This window comes from Loxodonta africana, chromosome 1 (genome assembly GCF_030014295.1).
Source record: "Loxodonta africana isolate mLoxAfr1 chromosome 1, mLoxAfr1.hap2, whole genome shotgun sequence".
Lineage (NCBI taxonomy): Eukaryota > Metazoa > Chordata > Mammalia > Proboscidea > Elephantidae > Loxodonta > Loxodonta africana.
This window is the reverse complement of record NC_087342.1, coordinates 203,165,435-203,193,272: the sequence shown is the minus strand read 5'-3', so window position 1 is coordinate 203,193,272 and position 27,838 is coordinate 203,165,435. Positions and strand designations below refer to the sequence as shown.

Below are 27,838 nucleotides of genomic sequence, written 5' to 3'. Positions count from 1 at the left end.
GACACTGCATCCCTGCGCCTGAGAAGCTCCTCAACCATGGGAAGATTGAGGACAAGGACCTTCCTCCAGGGCCAACAGAGAGAAAAAACCTTCCCCCCTGGAGCCAAGGCCCTGAATTTGGACTTTTAACCCACTAAACTGTGAGAAAATAAAATTCTCTTTATTAAAGCCATCCACTAGTGGTATTTCTGTTATAGCAACACTGGATAACTAACACAGGTTGCCCAGTGATTTTTGTACCTGCATCACTTCCTCCTTCATTTATTAGTGGCATTCTAGTATAAGGAAGAGCTTTATCTCCCATTTTTAAAAGCTCATTTATTTTTATCAGTATGCATTCAAGAGCTGGGGTCACTGGATGGCAGCTAACAGCAGCACCAAGTATCTGCCTAGATCACTGGTTGGATAGTGGTGCCATAAACCAAGATGAAATCCAGACAGGGAGGTTTTGGGTGGAAAGTTGAAGACTTCAGTTTGGGACACATTGGGCTGATAATATTTCTCACTGCTTATTTCACAGGATTTAAAGAAACGAATGAGATATATTTTGTGTAGAATGGACTGTAAAGTGGAATGGAAAGCCAATGGCAATGTAGTCTGGCCTCCACAGAAAGATGGATAACGCTTTCACTGTACAAACGAGGCAACAGGTTACCACGTCTGACTACCACTGCAGAAAATGGCCTCTAATTCAAGAACGGAGGAGTTTTAACTTGTCTAGTATTTTTCCACCCTTGCTGACTCAGAGGTAAAGATGGCGCCTGCGGCACAAGTAAGTGGGCGGGGTTATTACGTGAGATAAAAAATGACGCTTTAATTTTTGTTTTGTTTTAAAAACAGTGAGAGCTCACCGCTAGACGAGTAGTGATTAATTTTTTCTCTAAGATTTTGTCTGTAGTACAACTATTCTCCACGTTTTAGGCATTTTTTTTTTTTTGTGGGCGCGAACGCGTGGGAGATGAGGCGCCTGCTTCTTGCTTCATTCACGTTTCTTTTCCTTGGCGGCATCCACGATAGCCTCCCCGCCTCACTTTTCCCCCTTCTGTTTCTCCCAGCGTTTGTTGCAGTTCTGAGGCGCAAAGCCCCTGTTCCGGGGCGAGGGTGGAAACGCGCTCAGGCTCTGACGAGCACCGCGTATACCCGTTTCTCATCCTGCTCCCAGTTTAGAGGAGCCCCGCGCACCCCCCGGAGCGCGTGCCCGTCAGCCCGCCAGCCGCAGGCCAGCGGACGCGCGCGCGTTGCCTCCGCAGGCGGCGTACTGCGGCACCTCGCGGGCCGCTGCGTAGGCGGTGCGGGGGCGGGGCCGTGGACGGGGCGCGGAAGAGAGACTGCGGTCCAGATAGAGAGCACTGGCTGCATCGGTTGTCATGGGAACGGCGGCGTAGGCTAGCGCTGACGTCAGCGGCGGGAGGAGGGTGCACTGCCCACACTGCGGCATCTGGCTCGCTTGCAGATCCTGGGTCGCTGGCGGCTGGGCCATTGCGTAGCAGCCCAGCTCCCGGCCCACCTCGCCTGGCGCCGGGAGCTGCTTCCCACCGCCCGGGCTCGGCTCTGGCGGGACAGGCGGTCAGCAGCTCTGCGCCCTCCGCTTTGTGAGTACGTTGCTGGCGGGCTGGTGGTGGGAGCCCAGGGCTGGGGACTCGTCCTGCCCGGGCCCTCTCGACTGCGTGGACTGATGTGGTCTGAGCGCGGGGGCGGAGTGCCGGCTTGGCCGGGCTGGGGCCGCACTGCGCCACTGCCAGGCGTCCGGGAGGGGAGGGATGTGATTTTTGAGAAACACCTCTACGCACTTTTCCGCTCCCTTCCGTGGAAGACTCTCTTCGTGACTTGTTAGCGTGGTGTCCTAAGAGGGAACGCATTTCTTGCTTTTACTGCTCCCGGTTCAAGCTTAAACGCTTTAAAATCAGATGCGTATGTTTATTTCCTTTTATAGTGTCAACCTGGTGCTGAATCTTGAGCCTGTGAAATGCCTTCTTAAATACATCTGAAAAAAGGTGGTGAATGTTATATTTGTTTAAAAAATAAAAGGTGTAATAGGGTCATTTCAGTATACATAAAAATAGAAAAAGAGTTGATAATTTAGGAATCCCTACCAAATGGTTGGGCCTTATTTCAGCATTGCTGTGAAATCATCTACAGACTGGCGTATATGCTTTTACTTTTTTTGAGAAAGACATGGCAACAGTTATTTCACCTGTTGCATTAATGGTTGTTGTTATTGCTTAGGTTTTCAGGAAAAAAAGATTGCTTGTTATGAGGACCCTGGGAAATTTTTAAAAGAATATTTGAAAAATTCAAATACCAAAAGAGTTTTTTAAAACCACATTCAGAATATTGTTTATGAAGACTTGTTGATTTGCAGGAGAAAAATGTGGCAGGCTGCTTCCATAAAGATTACCCAGAGGAACCCAGTGCTGTCAAGTCGATTCTGACTCATAGTGACCCTACAGGACAGAGCAGAACTGCCCCATAGAGTTTCCAATGGGCTCCTGGTGGATTCGAACTGCCGACCCTTTGGTTAGCAGCCATAGCACTTAACCACTATACCACCAGGGTTTCCATGAAGATTATGGCCAAGAAAACCCTGTGGGGCACTTGTACTGCCCTATGGGGTCTCTATGAGTTGGAATCTACTCCATGGTAAAGGGTTTGTTGATGATTTATTAATTGAATTATTTATATGGGAATTTTGTTTGTTCCTTGCTATTAAAGTTGATTAAGGAGTGAATCATCCAAGCCTCTCTGCTTTTTCTCCCCTTGATCTTTAGTCACTTACTGATTGACAGTTGAAAATCAGGAGATCAGGGAAAATTAAAATGAGCTGAAACAATCCAGTTATGTTTCTTACTTAGTATCTCTAATCATTTTATGTGAAAAAGGTATCTGAGGAAGAAGTTTTAAAATAATGGCATGTATACCAAAACCAACCAAACCCAGTGCCATCGAGTCGATTTCGACTCATAGCGACCCTATAGGACACAGTAGAACTGCCCCATAGAGTTTCCTAGGAGCACCTGGTGGATTCGAACTGCCGAACCTTTGGTTAGCAGCTGTAGCACTTAACCACTACGCCACCAGGGTTTCAAACCCACTACTGTTGAGTCAGTTCCCACTTCGCTGTAAGTGGGAATTGACTCAACAGTAGTGGGTTTGATTTGGTTTGGGTTATGAGGTTCAGGGATCTCTTTTTTAATCTGATCTTAACTTCTGATCTTAAGTCAGATAATGTCGCTGTTCATTAAATATTAGTCACTAATTCTGTAATGTTTTTTTCTGTAGTACACAGTAACATTGAAAAATGATTAGGTCAGTTATGTATCTGCTATATTATTACATAATATTTTTTAAAAAGCTGATTGCTCAACTGGACTGGACCAAAAGCAAAGAAGTTTCCGGAATAAACTGAATGCTTCGAAGGTCAGCGGAGCAAGGGCAGGGGTTTGGGAACTATGGCTTAAGAGGACTTCTAAGTCAATTGGCAAAATAAATTCTATTAAGAAAACATTCTGCATCCCACTTTGAAGTGTGGTGTCCGGAGTCTTAAATGCTAACAAGCAGCCATCTAAGATGCATCAATTGGTCTCAACCCACCTGGATCAAAGGAGAATGAAGAACACCAAGGTCACATGATAACTATGAGCCCAAGAGACAGAAAGGGCCACATGAACCAGAGACTTACATCATCCTGAGACCAGAAGAACTAGATGGTGCCCGGCCACAACCGATGACTGCCCTGACAGGGAGCACAACAGAGAACCCCTGAGGGAGGAGAACAGTGGGATGCAGACCCCAAATTCTCATAAAAAGACCAGACTTAATGGTCTGACTGAGACTAGAAGAATCCCGGCAGTCATGGTCCCCAAACCTTCTGTTGGCCCAGGACAGGAACCATTTCCGAAGACAACTCATCAGACATGGAAGGGACTGGGCAATGGGTTGGAGAGAGAAGCTGATGAAGAGTGAGCTACTTGTATCAGGTGGACCCTTGAGGCTGTGTTGGCATCTCCTGTCTGGAGGGGAGATGGGAGGGTAGAGAGGGTTAGAAACTGGCAAAACGGTCACAAAAGGAGCGACTGGAAGGAGGGAGCGGGCTGACTCATTAGGGGGAGAGTAAATGGGAGTATGGAGTAAGGTGTATATGTTTATATGTGACAGACTGACTCGATTTGTAAACTTTCACTTAAAGCACAATAAAAATTATTTAAAAAAAAAAAAGCCAGTTGTCCTTGAGTGGATTCCGACTCATGGTAACCCCTTGTGTGTCAGAGTAGAACTGCTTATAGGGTTTTCAATGGCTGTGACCTTTCAATAGTGGAAATAAATCTCTCTGGCCCTTTCTTCGGAAGTGCCTGTGGGTGAACTTCAACCTCCAGCCTTTTAATAAATACCCTAGTGCTTAACCATTTGCACTTCTAAAACCAAACCTGTCAATTCTAACTCATAGCGATCCTGTAGAACAGAGTAGAACTGCCCCATAGGGTTATCAAGGTGATAAATCTTTATGGAAGCAAACTGCCACATCTTCTGCCCACAGAGCAGCTGGAAGGTTTGACCTGATATCTAGGTTACCATCCAAGCATTAAACTGCTGTGCCACCAGGGCTTCTCCCTACACCACCCAGGGGCTCGTAAATAATATTAAAAAAATTTGTTGCTGTTGACTCCATTCCAACTCATAGCAACCTTGTAGGACAGAGTAGAACTGCACCATGGGGTTTCCAAGCAACTGCCGGTAGTTTCGAACTGCCAACCTTGTTAGTAGCTGAGCTTTTAACCAGTGCGCCACCAGGGCACCTAAATAATATTCCCCAGTGCTGTTGAGTCAATTCCGACTCATAGCGACCCTATAGGATGGAGTAGAACTGCCCCCGTAGAGTTTCCAAGGAGCGCCTAGTGGATTCAAACTACCGACCATTTGGTTAGCAGCTGTAGCATAATAAATAATATTAGTGTTTATAAATTTCATTGCATATTGTATTATTAAAAAATGTTGTTAGGTGCTGTTGAGACAGTTCTGACTTACAGAGATCCTATGTGCAACAAAACTAAACACTGTCCATTTCTTGCAACATCATGCTATGTTTGAGCATATTGTCGCAGCCACTGTGTCAGTCCATCTCCTTGATGTTCTCCCGCTTTTTTGATGATTCTCTACCACGTGTTTCAGTTATCTAGTGCTGCTATAACAGAAATGCCACAAGTGGATGGCTTTAGCAGAGAGAAATTTATTCTCTCACAGTCTAGTAGGCTAAAAGTCCAAATTCAGGGCGTCACTTCAGGGGAAGGCTTTCTCTCTCTCTCAGTTCTGGAGGAAAGTCTTCATCATCTGTCTTCGTCTGGTCCAAGAGCTTCACAGTGCAGGGACTCTGGGTCGAAAGGACGCATGCTCCTTGCTCTTCTTGCTTGGTGGTAATGAGGCCCCTTGTCTCTCTGCTTGCTTCTCTTTTATATCTCAAATGAGATTGACTTAAGGCACAACCTGGTCTTGTAGATTGAGTCCTGCCTCATTAACATAACTGCCTCCAATCCTGCCTCATATACATAGAGATAAGATTTACAACACACAGAAAATCACATCAGATGACAAAATGGTGGATAATCACACAGTACTGGGAATCATGGTCTAGCCAAGTTGACATACATTTTTGAAGGATACAATTCAGTCCATAACACCAAGCATGATGTCCTTCTCCAGAGACTGGTCTCTCCAGATAACATGTCCGGAGTACGTCAGACCAACTCACACCATCCTCCCTTCTAAACAGCATTCTGATTGTACTTCTTTCAAGACAAATTTGTTCCTTCTTCTGGCAGTCCGTGGTATAGTCAATATTCTTTGTCAGTGTCATAATTCAAATATATCACTTCTTCTTTGGTTTTCTTATTCATTGTCCAGCTTTTGCGTGCATATAAGGTAATTGAAAATACCATGGCTTGGGTCAGGTCCACCTTAGTCCTCAAGGTGACATCTTTGCTTTTTAACACTTTGAGGAGGTCTTTTGCAACAGATTTGCCCAGTGCAAACGTCCTTTGATTTCTTGACTGCTGCTTCCGTGGGCGTTGATTGTGGATCCAAGTAAAATGAAATCCTCAGCAACTTTAGTCTTTTCTCCATTTAACACGATGTTGCTTATTGATCCAGTTGTGAGGATTTTTGTTTCTTTGTGTTGCGGTATAAACCATACTGAAGGCTGTGGTCTTTGATCTTCATCAGTAAGTGCTTCAAGTCGTCTTTCAGCAAGCAAGGTTGTGTCATCTGCATGACACAGGTTGTTAATGAGTCTTCCACTAATCCTGATGCCGCGTTCTTCTTCGTATAGTCCAGCTTCTCGGATTATTTGCTCACATTCAGGCTGAATAAGTTTGGTGAAAGGATACAGCCCTGATGCAGATTTTCCTGACTTTAAGCCACACAGTATCCCATTTTTCTGTTTGAGCAACTGCCTCTTGATCTGTGTAAAGGCTCCTCATGAGCACAATTAAATGTTCTGGAATTCCCATTCTTCGCAGTGTTAGCCATAATTTGTTATGATCCACACAGCCGAATGCCTTTGCGTAGTCAGTAAAACACAGGTAAATATCTTTCTGGTATTTTCTGCTTTCAGCCAGGGTCCATCTGACATCAGCAATGATTTCCCTTGTTCCACATCCTCTTCTGAATCTGGCTTGAATTTCTGGCAGTTCCCTGTTGATGTACTGCTACAACCGCTTGTGACTAATCTCCAGCAAAATTTTACTTGTGTATGATATTAATGATATTGTTCAATAATTTCTGCTTCCGGTTAGATGACTCTTCTTTGGAATGGGTGCAAATACGGATGTCTTCCAATCGTTTGGCCAGGTAACTGTCTTCCAATTTCTTGGCATAGACTAGTGAGCATTTCCAGTCTTGCATCCATTTGTTGAAACATCACACTTTGTATTTCTTCAGTTCCTGGAGCCTTATTTTTCACTGATGTCTTCAGTGCAACTTGGACTTCTTCCTTCAGTACCATTGGTTCTTGATCACATGCTGCCAATGAAATGGTTGAATGTCGACCATTACTGTTTGGTACAGTGACTTAATTGTGCTCATTAGGAACCTGTATGTAGACCAAGAGGCAATGGTTAGAACAGAATAAGGGGATACTGCAGGTTTTAAGTCAGGAAAGGTGTGTGTCTTGGTTGTATCTTTTCACCATACTTATTCAGTCTGTATGCTGAGCAAATAATCCAAGAAGATGAACTATTTAAAGAAGAACGTGGCATGAGAATTGAAGGATGGTTGCTAACAGTCAAGAGGACTTGAAGCACTTACTGATGCAGATCAACGACTGCAGCCTTCGGTATGGATTACACCTTAACATAAAGAAAACAAACATCCCCACAGCTGGACCAATAAGCAAAATCATGATAAATGGAGAGAAGATTGAAGTTGTCAAGGATTTCATTTTACTTGGATCCACAGTTAACATCCATGGAAGCAGCTGTCAAGAAATCAGAGGACATATTGCGTCGGGCAAATCTGCTGCAGATGACCTCTTTACAGCGTTGAAAAGCAAGGATGTCATTTTGAGGACTAAGGTGCACTTGACCCAAGCCATGGTATTTTCAGTCACCTCACAGACATGGAAAAACTGGACATTGAGTAAGGAAGATTGAAGAAGAATCAACACCTTTGTTGGCTAAGAATATTGCACATATATGCAGATAATGCCCAAATCTGCAGCCCAGGCCTCCCTGCTGTATTAATGTATTCTGTCGTCTACCACAACCCAAACCCACTGCTCTCGAGTCGATTCCAACTCATAACAACCCTATGAGACAGAGTAGAACTGCCCCATCAGGTTTCCTACGCTGTAATCTTTACAGAAGCAGACTGCCATATCTTTCCCCCGTGGAGGGGCTGGTGGGTTTGAACTGCCAACCTTTCAGTTAACAGCTAAGTGCTTTAGCCACTGCACCATCAGGGCTCCTCCTATTGTCAACAAAACATAACATATATAACCATCATTTATGGAGGGCTTACTATGTGCTAGGCATCATGCTAGTGTTTTGCTTGCATGATCTCGTTTAATCCTTACAAAAACGCATGACTTCAAGGACTAGGAAACCGAGATTCATGGAGATTAATCAGCTGGCAGACTGGGGGGAAAAAAAAAAACATTGCCATCAAGTCAATTCCGACTCATAGTGACCCTATAGGACAGGGTAGAACTGCCCCATAGGATTTCCAAGGAGTGGCTGGTGGATTCAAACTGCTGACCTTTTTGTTAGCATCCGAGCTCTCAGATTCAAATCAAGGATCTGACAATGGGTCCTATGCTCGTAGTCACCCAGTGGCCCTCAGATACCTAACTCGACATGCCCCACAGTAAACTCACAGAGGAAGAATTATCTATTGTAGCTAATATTTATTGGTGCTTGTTCTCTGCCAGGCACTGTTCTAAGTCATTTAATCCTTGTAACAGCCCTCTGAGTAGGCACTTACAATGCTGATTTTATAGATGAGGAAACAGTTTGCCCAAAGTCACACTAGTTACCATGGGAGACTGATTCCAGGACCTGGGTTTTAAATGGAGCAGCCCTGGTGGCACAGTGGTTAAATGCTCAGCTGCTAACCCAGAGGTCAGCAATTTGAACCTATCAACCACTTCAAGAAAGAGAGAGATGTGGCAGTCTGCTTCCGGAAAGATTTATAGCCTTGGAAATCCTATGGGGCAGCTCTGCTCCATTCTGACTTAACAGCAACCTGACAGGACAAGGTAGAACTGCCCCCATAGGGTTTCCAAAGAGTGGCTGGTGTGAATTTAGTGATGTCTCTTTTGTCTTTGTACCTACTCGTAGATAGAAAAGTATTCTCATATATTTGGGGTATATTTTATATAATCACCCTTTTCTCTTTAGTATTTTTTCTCAGGCTTTTCTGCCCAAAGTATCCCAATACCAGAGGGTCATCAACATGTCTCCTCAGGGGCCTGGAGCATTAACTGCGTGCCTGAACTGGTGCAAATTATGTTTTCCTTTTTTTTTTTACAGCCTTCAGTTTTATTTTTTAAAATGTGTGCACGTTTTGTGCTCTAACGGAGAATTACTACACGTTAGTTTTAAACACAGACACGTAATCTTTATATGAAATTGGCAGCTCAGAAACGTATTGCCGAGTTTGTCTTTGGTTTTTAGTAGCTCTGACACACCACAGGGCACACCCAGGTGTTGATTTGAGAAAGATGGTACAAACGCTTGTGCTCACGGGTTCTGTGGTAGCAGCATTTTCAGTGGCAGGTACATTCATCATCTGTGATGTACATCCCTCAGGTGTACTTCACTAATACGTGGTCTTGGGGAAGTCAATCCTGATGCAGAGTTAGGTTTCTTAAAAGTACGTAGAAATGTTCATTAATTTACTGAAAATATATTTAAAAATATATTAACATACCATGTTAGACATTAAGTGCTGTTAAAAAATAAAACTCAGAGAAAATGAAACATAAGGTTTACTCTGAGCACTTACTCTGCATGTAGGAAGATGATTCTGATTCCAGAAAAAAGCAAATGGCTCAAAGTTTGCTTGGTTACAATGAAGCTTATAAAGAAAAGAGGAGGGAGAAAAATAGAACCTAGATCATCGGCTAATCTTAATGTGATTGAGCGAACCCTGCCCTCTCCCTTTTGCTGAGATCATTTGATACCGAGTCCCAGCATAGTGTCTGGCCCTTCACCCACCTTCAGCCATGCCTTTTGAAGTTCAAATTTAGTTAGCCTGACTTCTACCAGGGAAACCCTGGTGGCGCAGTGGGTAAGAGCTCAGGCTGCTAACTGAAAGGTCAGGAGCTTGAATCCACTAGCCGCTCTTTGGAAACCCTATGGGGTAGTTCTGCTCTGTCCTACAGGGTCAGAATCAACCCAACAGCAATGGGTTTGGTTTTTGGTTTGGCTTCCAACAGAAAAGAAAAGATTAGCAACTTTGGGTGAAAGAAAAGCCACTGGCAGGGTTAATTTTGGTCAGGAATTTCTTTATGGTGAATATTTGGTTTCATGGGTGAAGAAAACCTTAGAATCAAAGTAAGATGTCTGTTATTATTTTTTTTCTTTGACGCTGCCTTTCAAAAATTTTTTTGTTTCTTTTTCCGAATATAAAGTCTGCTGCCGCCAACTCGATCCGACTCATAGTGACCGTATGGGATAGAGTAGAATTGCCTCACGGGGTTTCCAAGGCTGTAAATCTTTAGATACAAATATTTTATTCAGATATGACCTGATTTGCTCTACTTTCTTTCAGGACCCTAACCTAATTCAAAGTTATTCAGGTCAATTGCCTAAGATTGGAATAAGAGTATAACTTTATTGTTATAAGCCTGATGAGGTAGTGGACAAACAGTTCATAATCTTGTGTGAAAAATATTTTATCATTTTTATTTGGAAGTTTCACATTACAAATAAATCTTTTTTTATAGGATCCTGATTGAGGCAGTGCTTTGCATAAGTGCTTAATGCTTTCTGTAAAACTGAGATATGCCCATTGGTAAGCTTTTAAGAAATGTATTATAAAATTATGTTATTTACTTATTTATTTAAAAATTTGGATTATTTTAAGGGTTTCCTTGACAGATTCATGAATAAAATAGGTATTACTGACTAAAGATTATATTTTGAGATACATGATATCTTGGTATTCAATTTTATATTTAGTGCTGGTGATTAAGGTTAATATGTTTTCAATGGATGAGAGTTTGGGACCCAGATGGACAAGATAAATAATAATTAAAACATACGGTTAGTCTTTACTCTTTATCACCCAAATTGGATGTTTTACTCTAGGACAGATTTCTGCAAATTTTTTTCTTAAAGGGCCAGCTTGTAAGTATTTTAGGCTTGGTCTGTGTAGCAGCTATTCAGCTGCCACTACTCATCTCTGTTGTAGCACAGAAGCAGCTGTAATAATTACCTGAATGGCATGGCTGTGTTTCAGTAAACCTTTACTTAAACAGGCGACTGGCCTGTGGGCTGCAGTTTGCCTGTGCCTACACTAGAGCATTTATTCATTCATTCAGCATTCATTCATCTGAAACCTGTTAATTGAACATGTACTCCGTGCCAGGCCCTGTAGTAGTAACTAGGGATGTAATGAGGAGCTATATAGCATAGTAGTATGGTAAGGGAGATGATGATAAATATACAAATTTATTTATACAAATAATTATACAATTTTAAGTTGCCTGAAATGCTATGAAGGAAAAGAACTGTCTGCTGTGTGAGAAACAGGGTTTTGAATGAGGGTATCAGGAAATATACCACTTTAGAAGCAAATTGAAGCAGGCAGTTGGGGAATTAAGGGGAAGCTTAGAAGTTAGAAGCATCGGCATGTGGGAAAGCCTTGAGGCCAGAAGAAGCTTGTCTGGTGAGGAGCTAGAAGAAGGGCATTATGGCTACAGTGTGGAAATCTAAAGGGATATTTGTCCTGATTTCATGCTGTATATATAGGAAGGTGAGGAAGTACAGAACCCTGTAGGGCATGTTAAGGACTTATTTTATTTTATCCTAAGTGAAATGCGGAAACCCTGGTGGCATTGTGGTTAAGGGCTACAGCTGCTTGCTCCTTGGAAACCGTATGGGGCAGTTCTACTCTGTCCAATAGGGTCACTAAGATTTGGAATCGACTTGATGGGTTTGGTTTTTTTTTTTTAAGTGAAATGTGAAACTATTATAATCTTAAGCAGGGGAATAACATGACCTGATTTATGTTTTCAAGGGGAAAAAAACAACTTTTAGTATTTGTCGAATGTTGATTAGAGGCTAGGCAAGTGTTGTCCATGATTTTACAGATAAGGGAAATGAAGTTTAGAGATGTTAAGAAACTTGCCTAAGATTACATGACCAGCAGTGGTGGATGCTACTCTGCATCAGAAATAAAAAATTAATTTAGTGAAGGAGACTTAGAGTGGTCCAAAAGGTAAGAAGGTTACAGGGGACTGTTACGTCACCTAAGCAAGTGATAAAGAACGTTTTAAAGAGGGAGGAGTGGCCACTTGCTCTAATGCAGCTGGAGAACTCATGCAGACGTTTACAAAAGTTATGTTCTTTAACATAACGCAGGTATGTGATATGATAGAATTGTCTAGAAAAATGAAATGAGTCATTCTGTCTTTTGTAGTTGAGAGTGAAGCCAAAGTGAAAACCAAAGTTCGCTTTGAAGAATTGTTTAAGACCCACAGTGATCTAATACGAGAAAGAAAAAAACTAAAGAAAAGGATTGCCAAGTCTGGAGAAAACCTCTCAGTAAGTAATTGATAATTTGGTAATGGTGATTTATATATCTGCATAAAATGATAGCTTTCAAGTTATAGCTGTAATGAACTTTGGAAATTAAAGAGAGTAAATCTGTGTCATGGCCAGTAGTACATGATAAAGTTATGTTAGAATCTACATCACTCCTGGAGTGTTGAGTTCAGGCTTGTGAGCTGTCTTATAACAAGAACAGAGGAACTGATGAGAGTGACCAGTGATAAGGAAGAAACTTATAACTAGCCATATTATGCATTTTTGAGGAAAATGAAGATTTTTTACCCAGAGTTGTGAAGAATTTAGGAAGTAATGTCATATTTCACGTATTCAGTGGGTTGCCTTTCTTTGCACTTACTCTGTGTGATTCCTCCCAGTAGAAGCAGGAGAAATCAGTGGAACAAGAGGCAATAATTATCCTTTTTGTACTTCAGGCACACTTTCAAATGATAGATTTTTGACAGTGCACTTGAATTAAAAATACAGGACTCAAAGCAGTACGAGACAGATCTGCATTGAACTACAGCCTGATTGGCATGGTATTGTGGTGTGTAACAGCATCCACAGTTATTGTGCTATTCACTCTTCAAATCTGTCGCACCATTTCCGTTGCACTATTTACTTCTCTGACCATATCTCTTGTATCCTCATGAAAAAACAAGTTCATGCATGTTCTGGTAAATGATACATGATATTTCTTTGGCAGGAGATTCACAGTGAGTTATATATCCTACCTTTTACTTGTAGTGAGTTTTGCCCCATTCTGTACTTTGTCATTTGACTGTTCATTTTAATAGTCTGTCTGACTGCCAGTATATATTTTCAAATAAAGCAAAAGTAAGTACCAGCATTGGCCAGACTGCAGCCGCACGTGTGTGAGAGGTTCACTGTACACCCTCGTACGTACCACTGAACACCAGTTTAGGACTACTTACAGGATGAGTCAGATTGAGGTCTCTACCACAGTGAGGGCTGTCCTAAAATAAAATGTGCATTTTCGGTGCTGTCGATACTCTGCTGTTTTGGGTATTAATGCATTGGCTGTATAGTCACCTAGAAGGGTTATTTTGTGGGAATTCAAGCATTAGATTCTTGGTCGAATTAGACCATTAACATCCTTTTCAACCCCAGGTTCCAGGATTTTAAGATCAGTGTGTGATTAATTCAGGTCAAGATTGCTGATAGAAGCTATCTGTTATTGAAAAGCTTGGTTGTTGTACTTGATGTCAGCATCAGGGATTAGCACAACCACTCTAAACAGTTTGCTTTAGAACTTTATGTTATTGGACTGCTTTGACAACATTGGCAGTATCTCACTTCTTGGTTAAGATAGCCTTGAAAACATAGCTCTGAATTTGTCATTGCACATGCATTTAAATATCCATGAAGACTTGAAAGGTAAGAACTGGCATCAGCGCTAGTAAAGATCACTAGAATCTGCCTTCACCGGTATCTAGGAGTAAGTTATGCTGACTGCTGTGGTGAAGGGGCTGTATTAAGGAATACCGGGTCGGTGCATGTGCTTCACTGTGAACCTGCAGAGTACTGCCAGCAGGAAAGTAGATGGGCAGAAACTTCAGATCAACTCCCACATCTTCCACTAACTTAAGGCTGCTCTGATCAGAAAACTGAACAATCCCTTTACTGGATGGGCATTGTATTCTGAGACCACCAAAGTAATGCCCCGCCTTCGCAAATCAGTTCAACTCTACATCTATTCAGAGCCTATAGTTGCCAGTAAGCAGTACGGTAGAGAGTTTGGGCATGTGAAGGCTGGAGCATTGCATGTTGGTATATGCCTTCACCTCAGATGAGATGGTGTAGGTTAGGCAGAAGCAGAAAGACTCTGAAAATGATTGTCAGCAGGCCCTCTTTACAGGCTCACTTGGTCAGAAAAGAACGTGAATTTCTCCTGTTTTCTCTCTTTGCCATAAGAATGGGATTAGTGAGCATGAACAGGCTGCCGTTTAGACTAGGAATGCTAAATTGAATGGATAGCCAAGAAGTAGGAAGAGGGTATGTCCACTTTCCTAAGGTTCAGTTTCGATGTTGAGGAATTCTATCAGGACACAAGTGTGAGGGGAAGCACAGACTTCTCACCCTCTCTTGGCATACACCAGACATGGATAGGTTTCTTCATTCAGAGATGAGTGAATGTGGAAAAAATATTTAGGAAGATATTTGCCAGCTCGAAAGAAGAGATGTATTCCTGGAAGACTGCAAACAAAATATTTTAGGCAATAGAAGAAGAATACCTGCTTTAATTTGATAGATAATTGAGTACCTTCTATCTTTCAGGCACCCTTCTACACATTTCATGTGTATTTACTTACTTAAGACAAACAACAAACTTAAGTGATTTTATTCTAGTTTATAGATGAGGAATGTGCAGCACAGAGAGGTTGAGCAACTTGTCCAAAGTTACATAGTAAATGGTGGAACCGGAATCAAACTCTGACAATCTGTCTACAGGATCCACTCCCTTAACCGTAACTCAATATTACTTCTTTTAATAAGATATGAAGAGCTAGGACCTTATTGAAACAAGAACAGGGAGTACTATGTATAGAACAGGCTGAGACAAAAAGGAAGCTGGCTGCAATAAGAAAAGTAAATGGGGAAAAAACCACAATAAGAGGCTTGCTTAATAATGTCAGGTTCATCTTTTTGTGTTCCAACTATAATACATAATGTGATGAGAATTTTGCACATATTTCTAGTTCTCATGTTAATTATGCAAGGTATATATTGCTGCTGTTATTTTTCACATGAGAAAACTAAGGCACAAAGATGTTAAGTGATTTGTGTAGGGTCATATAAATAGCTAGAAAGAGGATAAGTGGGATTCAAACCCACCATCTCTCCAGTTTCAAAGTCCATGGTCTTCCTTTGGTTGCTTTCTTAAAACTATATTTGAGGCCTAAAATAGTAGACTTGACACCATGGAAAAATCTAATCAGTGATATGGAAGGCAAATTTGGGACACACTCACGTAGGAAGAAATGCCCAAAACTAAAATGAGAGAAATGATAAGCACTGAGGACAGATCGTGAAATCTGACCAACAAATGACTGCTCCCAAAGAGCACTAGTAGAGCAGAAACAATGGAAAAAGCATAATGAAGTAATCTTACTGAGATTTAAAAAAAAAAGAAAGATCTAAAAAGACATGAGTCCATCTGGGGCTCCACGTACAATTTATGAGATAACAACCGTATCTACAAGCATTTTTGTAGTTTTCGTTTCACGGGAAAAAGAAATTTTACAAACATCTAAACAGAAAAAAAAAAAAACTAATATGTTCTAGCCTTCTTGCTAATGACACTAAATTCAAAAGGCAGTGGAGCAATATCTACAGAGTTTAGAGGGGAAAAAAATGTGACCTGAGGGTTCTAAAGCCAACTAAGTTGTCATTCAGTTGTGAGGACGATGGTAAATATAAAGATCTGTGAGTTATCAGAAAACTACTTCCAGTGTTCCTTCCCTGAAAAAGACTATTGAAGATGTACTAGTTAAAAATGTATTACCGTTTCCTAAGACGTGAATCAAAATGAAGAATTTAAGAATAGAACCTTAAAAGCATCATGCCAAGTGAAGTCAATCAGTCACAAAAGCATATTGTATAATTCTACTTACATGAATTATCTAGGATAGACAGATACATACACACTGAAGTATTAGTGGGTGCCAGGAATGGAGAGGGGAGGGAGAAGGAATCATTGCACCGAGGCTCTGAGCTGCTGTTAAGAGTGATGGAAAAATTTGGAAAATGATAATGGTGATGGTTGCATAACATCATGAACATAATTAATGTCACAGAATTGTGCATGTGAAAAAACTGTTGAAATGGCAAACACTGTTAAATATTTATTTACCACAATTAAAAAAAAAAAAACTTAGGAATAGAGAAGTTATGTCAAAGTATTGCCAGATGACCCTTGAAACTAAAACATATAGAACTGTCTTTGTTATATATCCCCAAAAAGCTTTCTTGCGACAAGATTTATATTAAATATTAGACTTGAGTCGGAATCGACTTAATGGCAATGGGTTTTATATACGATAAGGTAAGATAAAAGAACCGTTATGGATTGAATTGTGTCCTCCAAAAATGTGTGTCAACTTGGCTAGCCTGTGATTCCCAGTATTGTGTGATTGTCCACCATTTTGCCTTCTGATGTGGTTTTCCTGTGTGTTGTAAATCCTATCTCGGTGATGATAACGAGGTGGGATTAGTGGCAGTTATGTTAATAAGGCAGGACTCAATCCACAACATTAGATTGTGTTTTAAGGCAATCTCTTCTGAGATATAAAAGAGAGAAGTGAGCAAAGAGACCAGGGTACCTCATACCCCAAGAAAGTAGAGCCAAGAATGCGCGTCCTTTAGACCTGGGGCTCCTGCACTGAGAAGCTCATAGAGCAGAGGAGGATTGATGGCAAGGACCTCCCCCAGAGCCAACAGAGAGCCTTTCTTTGGAGGTGACACCCTGAATTTGGACTTCTAGCCTCCTAGACTATGAGAGAATAAAATTCTATTTGTTGAAGCCATCCACTTGTGGTATTTCTTTCAGAACAGCACTAGATAACTAAGACAAGAGCCAAATTGTTTTCAAAGATTGGGCAAAGGGATGAGTAGAAAAGGATTAATTCGCAAAAGAAGAATAATTTATAACAATTACCCTTATTTAAGATGTGTCAGAAGTTATTTCATCCTAGAGTTTGAAATAGGTAAAACAAATAATACTTCTAACTACTGACCTTTTGGTTAGCAGCCATAGCTCTTAACCACTACGCCACCAGGGTTTCCAATATTTACGTAGATTATTATACTTTCTAAGTTACCAGAGGTGAGGAAAAACAAAATAGAGATTTTTTAAGAAAAGGAGAAAAAGTAATGAAGAAACAAATAAGACCAAACTCTCAGTTATGACAATACAGATAAATGGTTTAAGCTTCCTGTTTTAAAAGGCAGATTCTATAATAGATTTTTAAAATTATCAGATAGTCTGCTTACAAGATTCAGAAATCAAACAAAATGGCATGAAGGCTAGAAATAAAAGTGCAAATGTACACGCAAAGAGAGTAGATTGAAAGAATCTATATCATGAATATAGATGTACGAGAATCCTATAAAATACCAACAAATTGGATTTAATCACGTTAAAAGAATAATCTTTCTTAGCCAAAAAAGGTTTTTCTCTGCAATAGCTCAAGAATAGCTTAATATTTTGATATTAGTAAGTATCAATAAGATAGTTCCAGTAAGTTGAATAAAAAAAATTATGATCTATAAAAATAATAAGGAAAAAAGCTATCGTATTTTACTTGGAAATGTGACAGCAATGTTTTTGTTTTTTGACATTTTGGTTTCATGTAAGTGAAAATTACTCACTTTGAGGCTCTAAAAAATGCAAATATGCATGTACACATGACCAATCGTGTATGATTTCAGTAGTTTTCAATGATCTCTTTGAGAGGGGAAGGTAGTCCATGGATGATCTGTAGACACTAATTCTACAGGTACTTCCTTTAAAATCAGGACCCATAAGGATGATCTCTTTCACCACAGTTATTTCATTTTCTCAAAGTGCTGGTAAAAACAATGAGAAATGAAAAAATACTGTAATGATAGGATTTTTTTTTCAACTAAGATTTGTCAGTATCTACTATGTGCTAGGCATTATACTAAGTGCTTTAGATGTATTAACTCAACCTGATTCTCATAAGAATCCTATAAAGCCAGTATAGATTAGAGAACTGAGGTATAGAGAGTAAGTAATTTATCCAGGATCAGGCAATTAGTAAGTGGTGAGTCTAGGTCCTTCTGATTCCAGGGTCTGTGTTCATGACAGTTGTGCTGTATTGCCTCCCTGTTATGCCTGGTTGTACAGTGGTTATGAACTCAGCTGCTAACCCAAAGATCAGCAGTTCGAATCCACCAGCTGCTCCTTAGAAACCCTATGGGGCAGTTCTACTCTGTCCTATAGAGTTGCTATGAGTCAGAATCAACTCACTGGCAACAGTAGGGTTTTTTTTTTAACTTTGGTAAGTATATGGCACTTAGTCAGGAGGACAGGTGATCGTGATTTATAGTCCAAATGCTAATATTATTAGAAAATGTATGTGAATCAGCTAAAATTGAGCAAAGATAACTCTACAAAAAAACTTATAGCTAGAAACAGTGAGTTAGAAAATACTGGAGGAAAAAAATAGAAAAATTAACAGATGAAGAACACATACATAACAAGCTACAAAAGCCATGAATGATTTTAAGGATAAATTTCCCATACTGCAGATTCATATGGGAAAAACCTGTAAATTTTATTACATGTTAAAGAAGACTTGTACTTCATTCCAGTTTTTTTCCAGTTGATTTTGAAATTGAACCCAATTATGGTAGTCTCCAGTGAACATTTTCCTTAGTTGAAAAAATTAGACTAAAGTTAATCGAAAAGAATAAAAAGGAAAAGTAGCTAAAATATTTTAAACAAAGAGGAATGAAGGGAGAATAACTTTTCCAGATTCTTAAATTGTAAATATAATTCAGGAATTGGCATTGAGATGGTTGCTTTGACTTTTGGGGGAAAAGGTCAATTAGAGCCTGAATTTATCTCCCACACTAAATAACACTTCAGATGACTTAGAGAGTTAAATGTAAAAAATGTAACTCAGTGAACAAATACTGAAATAAGAAAATAGAAAAATAAAAGAATAGGCAGAGATATTGTAGGGGTATGAACATATGTATTTAGAACATTTGCAAAAGTTGATCATAATCTTACCTATGAAACATTCAATTCCACAATGCATTTTTTACTGTAGTACAAAACTTAAAATCTATAACAAAAGTTTACAATTTATAAACTACCTGGAAGTTTAAAAAGTGTTTTGTATGACTGTTAAAGGAAAAAAAGGAAATCAAGACCAAACAGGCTATTTAAAAAGTAATGAAAGTATCAATATGATGCTACTGAATGTATTACCGTATTTAAAACGAAAGTGAATGAATTGGATAAAGGAAAAGGTCATGATGAATGTGAAATCATTATAAAATTAAAATAATGTGTTAGTAGTATAAGCGTTGACAGATTGGTAGAACAAAGTAAATAAATAAAAAACTAAGCGTCACCTGGTTAGCTTTCCCAGGGTTTCATTTTTTAAATCTTTTCTTTCAGACCACAAATTTTTCTTCTATTCCTTAGCACCTGCTTGCTTTTTTTTTTTTTTCAGATTATTTCCTTTGACAGTGGCTCACGATTTGTGTATGTTGGCACTATATTTATTTCTGGTACTCAGTGAAAAAGTAGAAAAATTTGTATATGCTCGTTTTAACATAATGGGAATTCAGGGTTATTGAGGCATGACTGTATTTGTAGAAAGAAGACAAAAAAGTTTCTGAAAAGATTAGCAATGCTTCTTTGTGTGTGTGAGGTAACCATAGTGGAGATTTGTGTCTTTACTTTTCAGTATTTTTTCCTTTTAATTTTGTTTCTTTTAAATTAAGCATATATTGCTTCTGAAACAGAACATGTGAAAATAAACTTTTTTTTTATTGTTAGATTTGATTGGGGGATTTCATAATTTGTCCTTGGAAAATAGGTACATTTTGGAAGTATATAAATACCTTAGGTAAGCAAGAGGGTCTTGGATATGTATTGGGATACTAGTTCTTTCAGTTTTTTTCCCATATGTTGTTATTTTTCTATCTAGAAGCTTTTAAACATGGGTTTTTTCCAAAGTTCAATGTCAGTCTTCATTGGTAAGCTCATCCATTCCCAGAAGAATGATTCATTTTGATTTTGGCTTTATCTTGTAGCTCTTTAGTTTTGTCCATTCTGTTTTTCAGCAGAACGGCTTTTACCACCCAAAATTTTATTTCTATTATCTTTTTCATCCAATGCCCTTTTGGATTTCTTTATGATTATTAATTATACTTATTTTAAATTTGGAGCCCTGTTGGCTCAGTGGTTAAGGTCCCTCCTGCCAGCCAGTCCTTGGAAACCCTATGGGGTGGTTCTTCTCTATCCCATAGGGTCGCTATGAGTCAGCATCAACTTGACGGCAATGGGTTTGGTTTGGTTTATTTTAAATTATTTTGTTTGTGCTATTAATGCATCTTCCTTGATTGTTAGTTTTTCTGTGTGTTGGATTTGATACTTTTCCTTCATTGTGCTTCTTTCCTTTAGTGTTTTGGTTGTCTCTTTGTCTTTATATCTGAGCATTACCATTCCTCTGCCTGTTGATTGGTTTTAACAGTCTGCTTCTGCTGTTTTTTTTTTTTTTCTGCTGTTGGTGAGCCTCGTATCTTCCAGAAGCCTGCTGCCCTATCTTTCTGTACTCAGCTGCTTTATCCTCTGGGTAAAAAGCTTTTGCTGCTTAATACAAATAGAGTTGGGGGCGGACAGAGCCATCCATCCCACTGTCCGTTGGCCATCCTCAGGTTTATTCCCTTCTCTGTGTGATTACTTGACTCTGAGGTTAGGTTTCTTCAGAACTGCCCTTATCTCTGAAGAAGTCTTTTCTCATGGGCTTGTGCTTTCTGTTAGATTGTCAATATATCTGATCCTGCCTGTTTTTTATCCTTAGTGAATTTCTCAAAATACCTATTTTACTATTAGTAGCATTCTTTCTTGAGTTCCCGCCCTTTTGCTGATATTTTTCCTTTTAAAAAATCTCTCATTTCAAATGATTTTGATTACGAAAAGAGATACAGGTGTGTGCCTTGTCACTTTGATTTCGCTTGATAATATTTAATCTGTAGCAGCATTTTCAGTGACATATCTAGATTAATTGCAGGGTAATACTAGAGCTGTGTAGACTTTTGCTTTAGAAAATAATTAGCAAGTAAGATAAATGACCCATGTTTTCTATTGGGGAACCTGAAATGCCTGACTCATAATGGCTCTTTTAGCCAGTTTCTCAAATATCTCTTAGAGTATGGATCATTTTGTCAGTGAGGAAAAATAGCATTTGAGATTTGAGCAATTAATCCACTTCTGAAAATCATGTACTTTTCCACATGTTAATTAATTAAATCACTTAATCTGAAGCTGCTTTCAGAGATTACCCGTTTAATATTGGGAAGAATAAACTAGGAGAGTGTTCATCAGACACTCTGGAATGGCTTCATTGTGTTCAAGTAAAAAAAACTGAGTGATCTTCTCAGTATTACATACTATTGAACATTAATCACTGTTATTAAACTGTTCTCTTATTTTTATGTAACTAAACTGTGCTTTGCTGAAACTTTGTTATTGTGTCTTCTTTTGGTAGAGTGACATCTTTAGAAGCAATCTTCAGCATATTAAAGGAACTAAAAGTGTTGACATAAGTGTTCCCGACACTAATAACCCCGAGAAAACCATGCGAGTCACCAAAAACAAACTAACGAATACACAGTCAACTGAAAATCCAAGTGATGATGCTAGTGTCGAGGAAGAAAAACAAGGAAAGTCAAATACAAAGGTTACAAAAGCAGCGCCCCAGGTGAATACCCAAGAAATGGAACCGGAAGCTTCTGAGGGGAAGATGGATTCTACACATGAAAAAGCGGGAACAAAGTCGCAGGCAGGTGTTGTTCATCAGAAAAGTAAGAAGGCAAATGAAGGAAAAGAAAACAATGATTTAGATGAGGAAGAAGAGCTGATGCAAGTATATCAGCTCCAAGTAGCTGAAGAAATGGCCAAGGAAATTAAGAAGAAAATAAGAAAGAAACTGAAAGAACAGTTGACTTACTTTCCCTCAGATACATCATTGCATGATGACAAATTGAGCAGTGAAAAGAAGAAAAAGAAGAAAAAGAAAGTTCCAGTCCTGTCTAAAGCTAAAACAAGGTACTTTATATTAATAAAGAAGCAGTGTTATTTTCAGCTCTTGAATGATATATGTAATTTAATAAAAAAAAAAAATTCTTAGTCTTAAATTGGAGACATTGCCAGTATAAAAATAACAGCTAACGTTTACTCAGCCCAGAACCAGTTGCCATTGAATTTATTGTAACTCATGGGGACCCTGTAAGTGTCGTAGAGCTGTGCTCCTTTGAGTTTTCAGTGACTGATTTTTCAGAAATAGATTGCCAGGCCTTTCTTTAGAGGTGCTTCTGGGTGGACTGTAATCTTCAACCTTTCGGTTAGCGTCCAAGCACGTTAACCATGTATACCACCCAGGGACTCCTACACAGCCCTTACTATCTGTGTGCTTAATGCTTTGCAAGAATTAACTCATTTATTCCTTATAACAATCCTATGACGGAATAGAATATTATCCTGTTTTGAAGGCAAGGAAGCTGAGGTGTTTAAGTCACAGAACTACTAAGAGTCTGACCAGAACCTTAGCAGTCTAGTTCCAGAGTCTCTGCCCCTAACTACTCACATCTCCTTTTAAAACAATAGAAACCAAGTTACTTCTCCTTTTTTTGAGTTACAAATGCCTGTTTCCGTTTATAAAACACTAGCTTTGATAGCTTATTTCCCCTGTCAAATAGGTAGTATTTGTTTAGTGTAGAACATACATACACAAAGAGGAAATAAAAGTACCAGTAATCTAACCATACGATGATGATCACTATTAGTAATTTGGTGTTCTTGTAGTCCTTTTCAGTGCCTGTATAAATGATGTGGGCTTCAGTGAGTATATTCATAGTTATCTTTCTCTTTCTGTGGAAAACAGTAAAATAAAAAATGACGCTTAACCACCATACTTAATTTTTTTTTTTTTTTTCCTACAACCTACACTTAGAGAAGCAACTTGAGGTAGGAACATTCTATATATAAATATTCCTTAGCATCCAAGGACAATTTTCCTACAATGCACAGCCAGCTAAAACTAAAACCTCTTATCAAAGCTATATAACCAGTGGTAATAGAAAGAAAGCAAATTGGACTGCTGCAGAGACACGTTAGTAGGTGTATTAACTATTGCTGCATAAAACAATTACCCCAAAATTTAGCAGCATAAAACAAGAAACATGTATCATCTCCCAGCTTCTGTGGGTCAGGAATCTTGAGTTTGGCTTGGCTGAGTACCTCTGACTCTGGGTTTGTCATAAAGCTACAATCAGGGTGTTACTTGGGGCTACAGTCTTCTCAAGACTTGACTGAGACGATCTGCCAAAAGACATGGCTCTTGGAAGGCCTCAAAAGATCCACTTGTATGTGTACTCATGTTGCCATTGGCACATATCAGGCCTTATTGACTGTTGGCCAGAGGTATCCTTTCCTTGCCACACGGGCCTCTCCATGTGGGCAGCTCATGTGGCCACTTGCTTCCTCAGAGCAAGGTCTGAGAGAGAAAGCAAGACTGAGGTCACAGCCGTCTTGAAATTGGATCTCAGAAGTGGCATCCATTTCTTTAGTCGTATTGTGTCCATTAGAAGTGAGTCACTAGGTCCAGCACACACTGAAGGGAGAGAATTGCACAAAGACATGAATATCAGGAGGTGGAGATCATTGGCCATCTTAGAGGCTGCTTACCACAGAAAAAACCCAATATGGTATAAATCTTTCTTCTGATTGCTCCCTCTTTTTTGAAATAATTTTATTTTTTCTCTGGGATATAGAGCTCAATTTAAGTTGGCTCAGGGATATATGTCTCATAACCAAGTATAAAATAATACTCATAATATCTGGTTTGACAGCTAACCATTTTTAGTGTATAAGAAAATGTTTGTATTCTGGCAGGAAATGATACCAGTTTTAAGATTATCCTTGCCTGTATTCACTGTTCACTTTGCCGTACTGTGAGTAATCCTAATAATACCGTATTTGTAATGGCATGTTCTTGGACTGTGTTTGTAGTACATTGACCATCTCTGAACTTGAGCATGACAAAGTTGAAGATGAACAAAAGAAGGACTCTCCAGTTGGAGCAGTAACTTCAGATGCTCGTCAAAATGATGAAATAAACACAACTGAACAGATTATGGAAGATGACAAAAAATCCAAACCCAAAAAAACAAAAAAGAAGGCTAAAGCAGGTTTGTCATCCATATTAAATGAAAAATATGTACCTTGTCAGAAATAACTTGATTCTAGGCACTTAATCCTTAAAACAAACAAGAATCTAGCCCAAAAATATATCATTGAAAGTGCTCCAGCATAGAATATATGCTACTTATTCTTGGATTCATCTGGATTAAAACTTTCATTTATTTGTAACTAGGTCTCTGTGACCAGTTTATTACTTGAATCATCTCTAATTCATCACTTAATTTAATTCAACTCTATAATGATACCAACTTTGTAGTTGCTATTATGGCATACAGGGTTTCTTCTTTATACCAGTGAGTTCAAAGCCTGTACATGGTTAAGATTCATAGTTGTTGAAAGCTGGAAATGCTCACTAGCTAGTAAACATTTCAGGTATTAAGGCTGTATCCTTCTGTCAAACATGGTCTCTTTCCAATTCTTCCTCCTCTTTCTTTTTCCTGCCCGCTATTCCTTTTCTCCTCTTGCTTTTTTATATCCTCCTTTTCTCATTTATTTTCTCTTATTTTCCTTTACTTATTATTCTTGCCTTTTTCCTACTTCTTGTATTTTCTTTTTTTTTTTTCCTCCCTTTTCAATCTCCATTTAGTTAGCCAAAAATTGGAACTAAAATATGCAGTTTTAGAATTTATGGTACTTATTCATTGGATGATGCAGTTGATGGTGTTCTGTCGTTCCTATAATTAATTTTTACAGAATTTTTTGTTGAAGTGTAGTATACCTACAAAAAAGTGTACATTTCACAAATCGAACATGCCTATAAAAACTACTACCTAAATCAAGAAAGAGTATCATTAGTACCCAGAAGACTCCTCAGGTTCCCTTCCAGTCAGTTGCCCTTCAAGAGTAACCAATTCTGACATGTTATGCAGTTTATTTTGGCCTGTTTGTGCTTTGTATAAACACAATCATAAAGACTGTGTTCTTTGTGCCTGGCTTTTTCACTCAACATTATTTTTGTGAGATTGAATATTGTTGCATGCAGTTGGGCTTATTCATTCTCTCTTTTTTTTTTTTTGGTACTGTATAGCTATCCATTGTGTGAATATGCCACAATTTATTTGTCTAGTCTATTGAGTTGTTTCTATTTTAGGCTATTACATATAAAGCTGCAGTGAACGTTATAGTTATGTCTTGGTGAACTTACATATAGGTTTCTGTTGGGTATATTCTTAGGAATAGAGTTACTGTGTCATAGATTATGCATATGTTTCCAAACTTGCTTTACAATTGACAGTATCAGTGTGAGCAAGTTCCGCTTTCTCCACGTCTTCACCAACACTTAGTATTGTCAGTCTTTTTTAAAATCATGGTCTTTTTTAGGGTAATAGTAATACCTCATTTTGCTTAAATTTTATTTCCATGATATCTAGTGAAGTTGATTATCTTTTTCATGTTTATTGACTGCTTGGAGTCCTCTTTTATAAATTTGTTCAAGTCTTTTGTGTATTTTTTTTTTAATGGCATTATCTGTCTTTTTCTACATGATTTGTAGGAGTTTTTAATGTATCTAGATATGAGCCTTTTGTCAGATATGTATATAAAAAAAATACGCATATATATATTACTAATTTCTTCACACTCAGGGTCTTATTTGTCTTTTGAAATAGACGTTTTTAATTTTATATAGCCCAGCTTATTAAATTTTTTCCTTTGAATGATGAGTACTTTTTGTGATTTGTTAAAGAAGTCTTTCCCAGGTCATGAATATGTTTTTCTGTGTATTGTTTCCTAAAAAGCTCTATCATTTTACTTTTCATGTTCAGATCTGCAGTTCATCTGAATTGTTTTTTGTGTGTGGTGGGAGATAGTAGTCAGAACGCTGTCTCCCGCCCTGGAAGTGTGTAGTTAACCTAGACTATTTATTGAAGAGGACACCTTTTTTCTCACTGTATTGCAGGATCACTTTCTTCGTAAATAATGTGATTGTGTAAGTGTGGATCAGTTTCTGGAGTCTTTATTCTGTTCCATTAGAAAGTTTGCACCAACACCACCATGTCTTAATTACTATAGCCTTATAAAAAAAAAAAAATAAGCCTTAATCTTTAGTAGTGTAGGCAATCCAGCTTTTTTTTTTTTCTTTAAGATCGCCTCAGCTGTTCTTTAGCCTTTGCATTTCCATACGGATTTTAGAAGCGCCTTTCCTATTCCACCTCCTTCCCTCTTCTACAGCTGTGATTTTGACCCAGATTGTGTTGAATCTAAAGATTCACAATCTAACAGCTCTGTAGAGTTGGTCTCTTTACACAGTATTGATTCTCGAAGTCCATGAAATTGGTATACTTCTCCATTTATTTAGGTCTTTTAAAATTCATCTCAGTAATATTTTATAAATTTCAGCATAGTCTTTCCTTAGATTTATCCCTAGATAATTGATGTTTCTTAATGCTATTGTAAATGGCTTTTTTTTTTTTTTAAAGCTCCGTCAGCTGTTTGTTGCTGGTTGAGATGTAATTGATTTTTTAGATTTTTAACATTGTATCTGGTGAATTTGCTAAATTCACTTATTATTTCTAAGAGTTTATAGGTTATTTTGAATTTTCTATGTACACAGTCATATCTGTTAATGATGACAGTTTTATTTCTTATCAGTCCTTATGCATTGTATTCCTTTTTTTTTTTTTGCCTTGTTCCATTGGCTAGGACTTCATTACAGCGTTAAATAGAAGTAGTAATAAATAGCAAGTACCCTTGCCTTGTTACCAGCCTTAGGGGAAAAGCTTCCATTATTTCACCATTGAGTGTGTCAAAAAAAAAAAAATCAGAGCAGCATTATAATTTGAAGTTTTATGTGGCTTATGGACCCATGGATGGGCAGCACTGCCCCTATAAGTAGGAAGAGTGCTCCCACAAAGATAGCCTAGGGGTTTATATTGATAACAGAAAATGGGGGGCGGGGGTGGGGAAACAAACAAAGCTTTTTTTGTGCTACACGTTGAAGTTGTAGCTAGTCATTATTTTTATCATCAGTCAAGCAAAAGGCAAGGTATATGGAGCAATTAAAACTGTAACTTACCAGAAGAAGCAGAGAGTCTGCTGAATGTCGTTTTACAACATTTACGTGCACACATAGATTAAAACTGCCTGTAAACAGAGAAGTTTTGTGTATATCAGGAAGGTCAAAGGAAACAGGAGTTTTTGTGTGTGAGGCCCTGGAGTAAAATGGTCCAAGCCCAGGTTCCAGGGAATCTGGAAAAACGAAGAAAAGATTTAGCAAATGTGATGTTTGCTGTGGGTAGTTATCTTCTATTCCTAGTTAGCTAAGAGTTTTTATTATGAATGTATATTGAATTTTGTCAGGTGCTGTTTCTATATCTTTATTATTGTATAAATTGACTTTTTAATATAATAAATGCAGTGAATTACATTGTTTTTGAATTTTAAATTATGCTTGTGTTCCTAGTGGGGTTAGGTGGGTCCTCTTGGTTGTGATATAAATTCCTGTTTCTCTGTTACTGGATTTCATTTGCTGATACTTTGTTTAGGATTTGTGTATCTCTGTGGTCATGAGAGAGATTGGTTTGTACTTCACAAAGTTTCAGTGTCAGGGTAATGGAGGTCTCATAAAAAGAGTTGGGAGATGTTTGTCCTTTTT

The 27,838-nt window shown here is 38.7% G+C and overlaps 1 protein-coding gene across 12 annotated transcripts in view; it reads left to right on the top strand.

The window, feature by feature from the left end:
• The first annotated feature begins 1,528 nt into the window (after positions 1-1,528).
• Positions 1,529-27,838, top strand: part of AHI1 (Abelson helper integration site 1) — a 212,412-nt gene continuing 186,102 nt past the window's right edge. For 10 of the 12 annotated variants that reach the window (XR_010322954.1, XR_010322959.1, XR_010322957.1 and 7 more), the window contains exons 1-4: positions 10,436-10,503; positions 12,133-12,257; positions 21,533-22,092; positions 24,055-24,233. Coding sequence is in view for 8 of the 12 variants with exons in the window: in XM_064291180.1 (XP_064147250.1) it covers positions 10,494-10,503; positions 12,133-12,257; positions 21,533-22,092; positions 24,055-24,233 (874 nt within the window). In the remaining 4 variants the exon portion in view is untranslated. Of the gene's footprint in view, positions 1,597-10,435; positions 10,504-12,132; positions 12,258-21,532; positions 22,093-24,054; positions 24,234-27,838 lie in introns of those variants that run through there. The other 2 variants (XM_064291148.1, XM_064291151.1) reach the window with 2 other exon arrangements.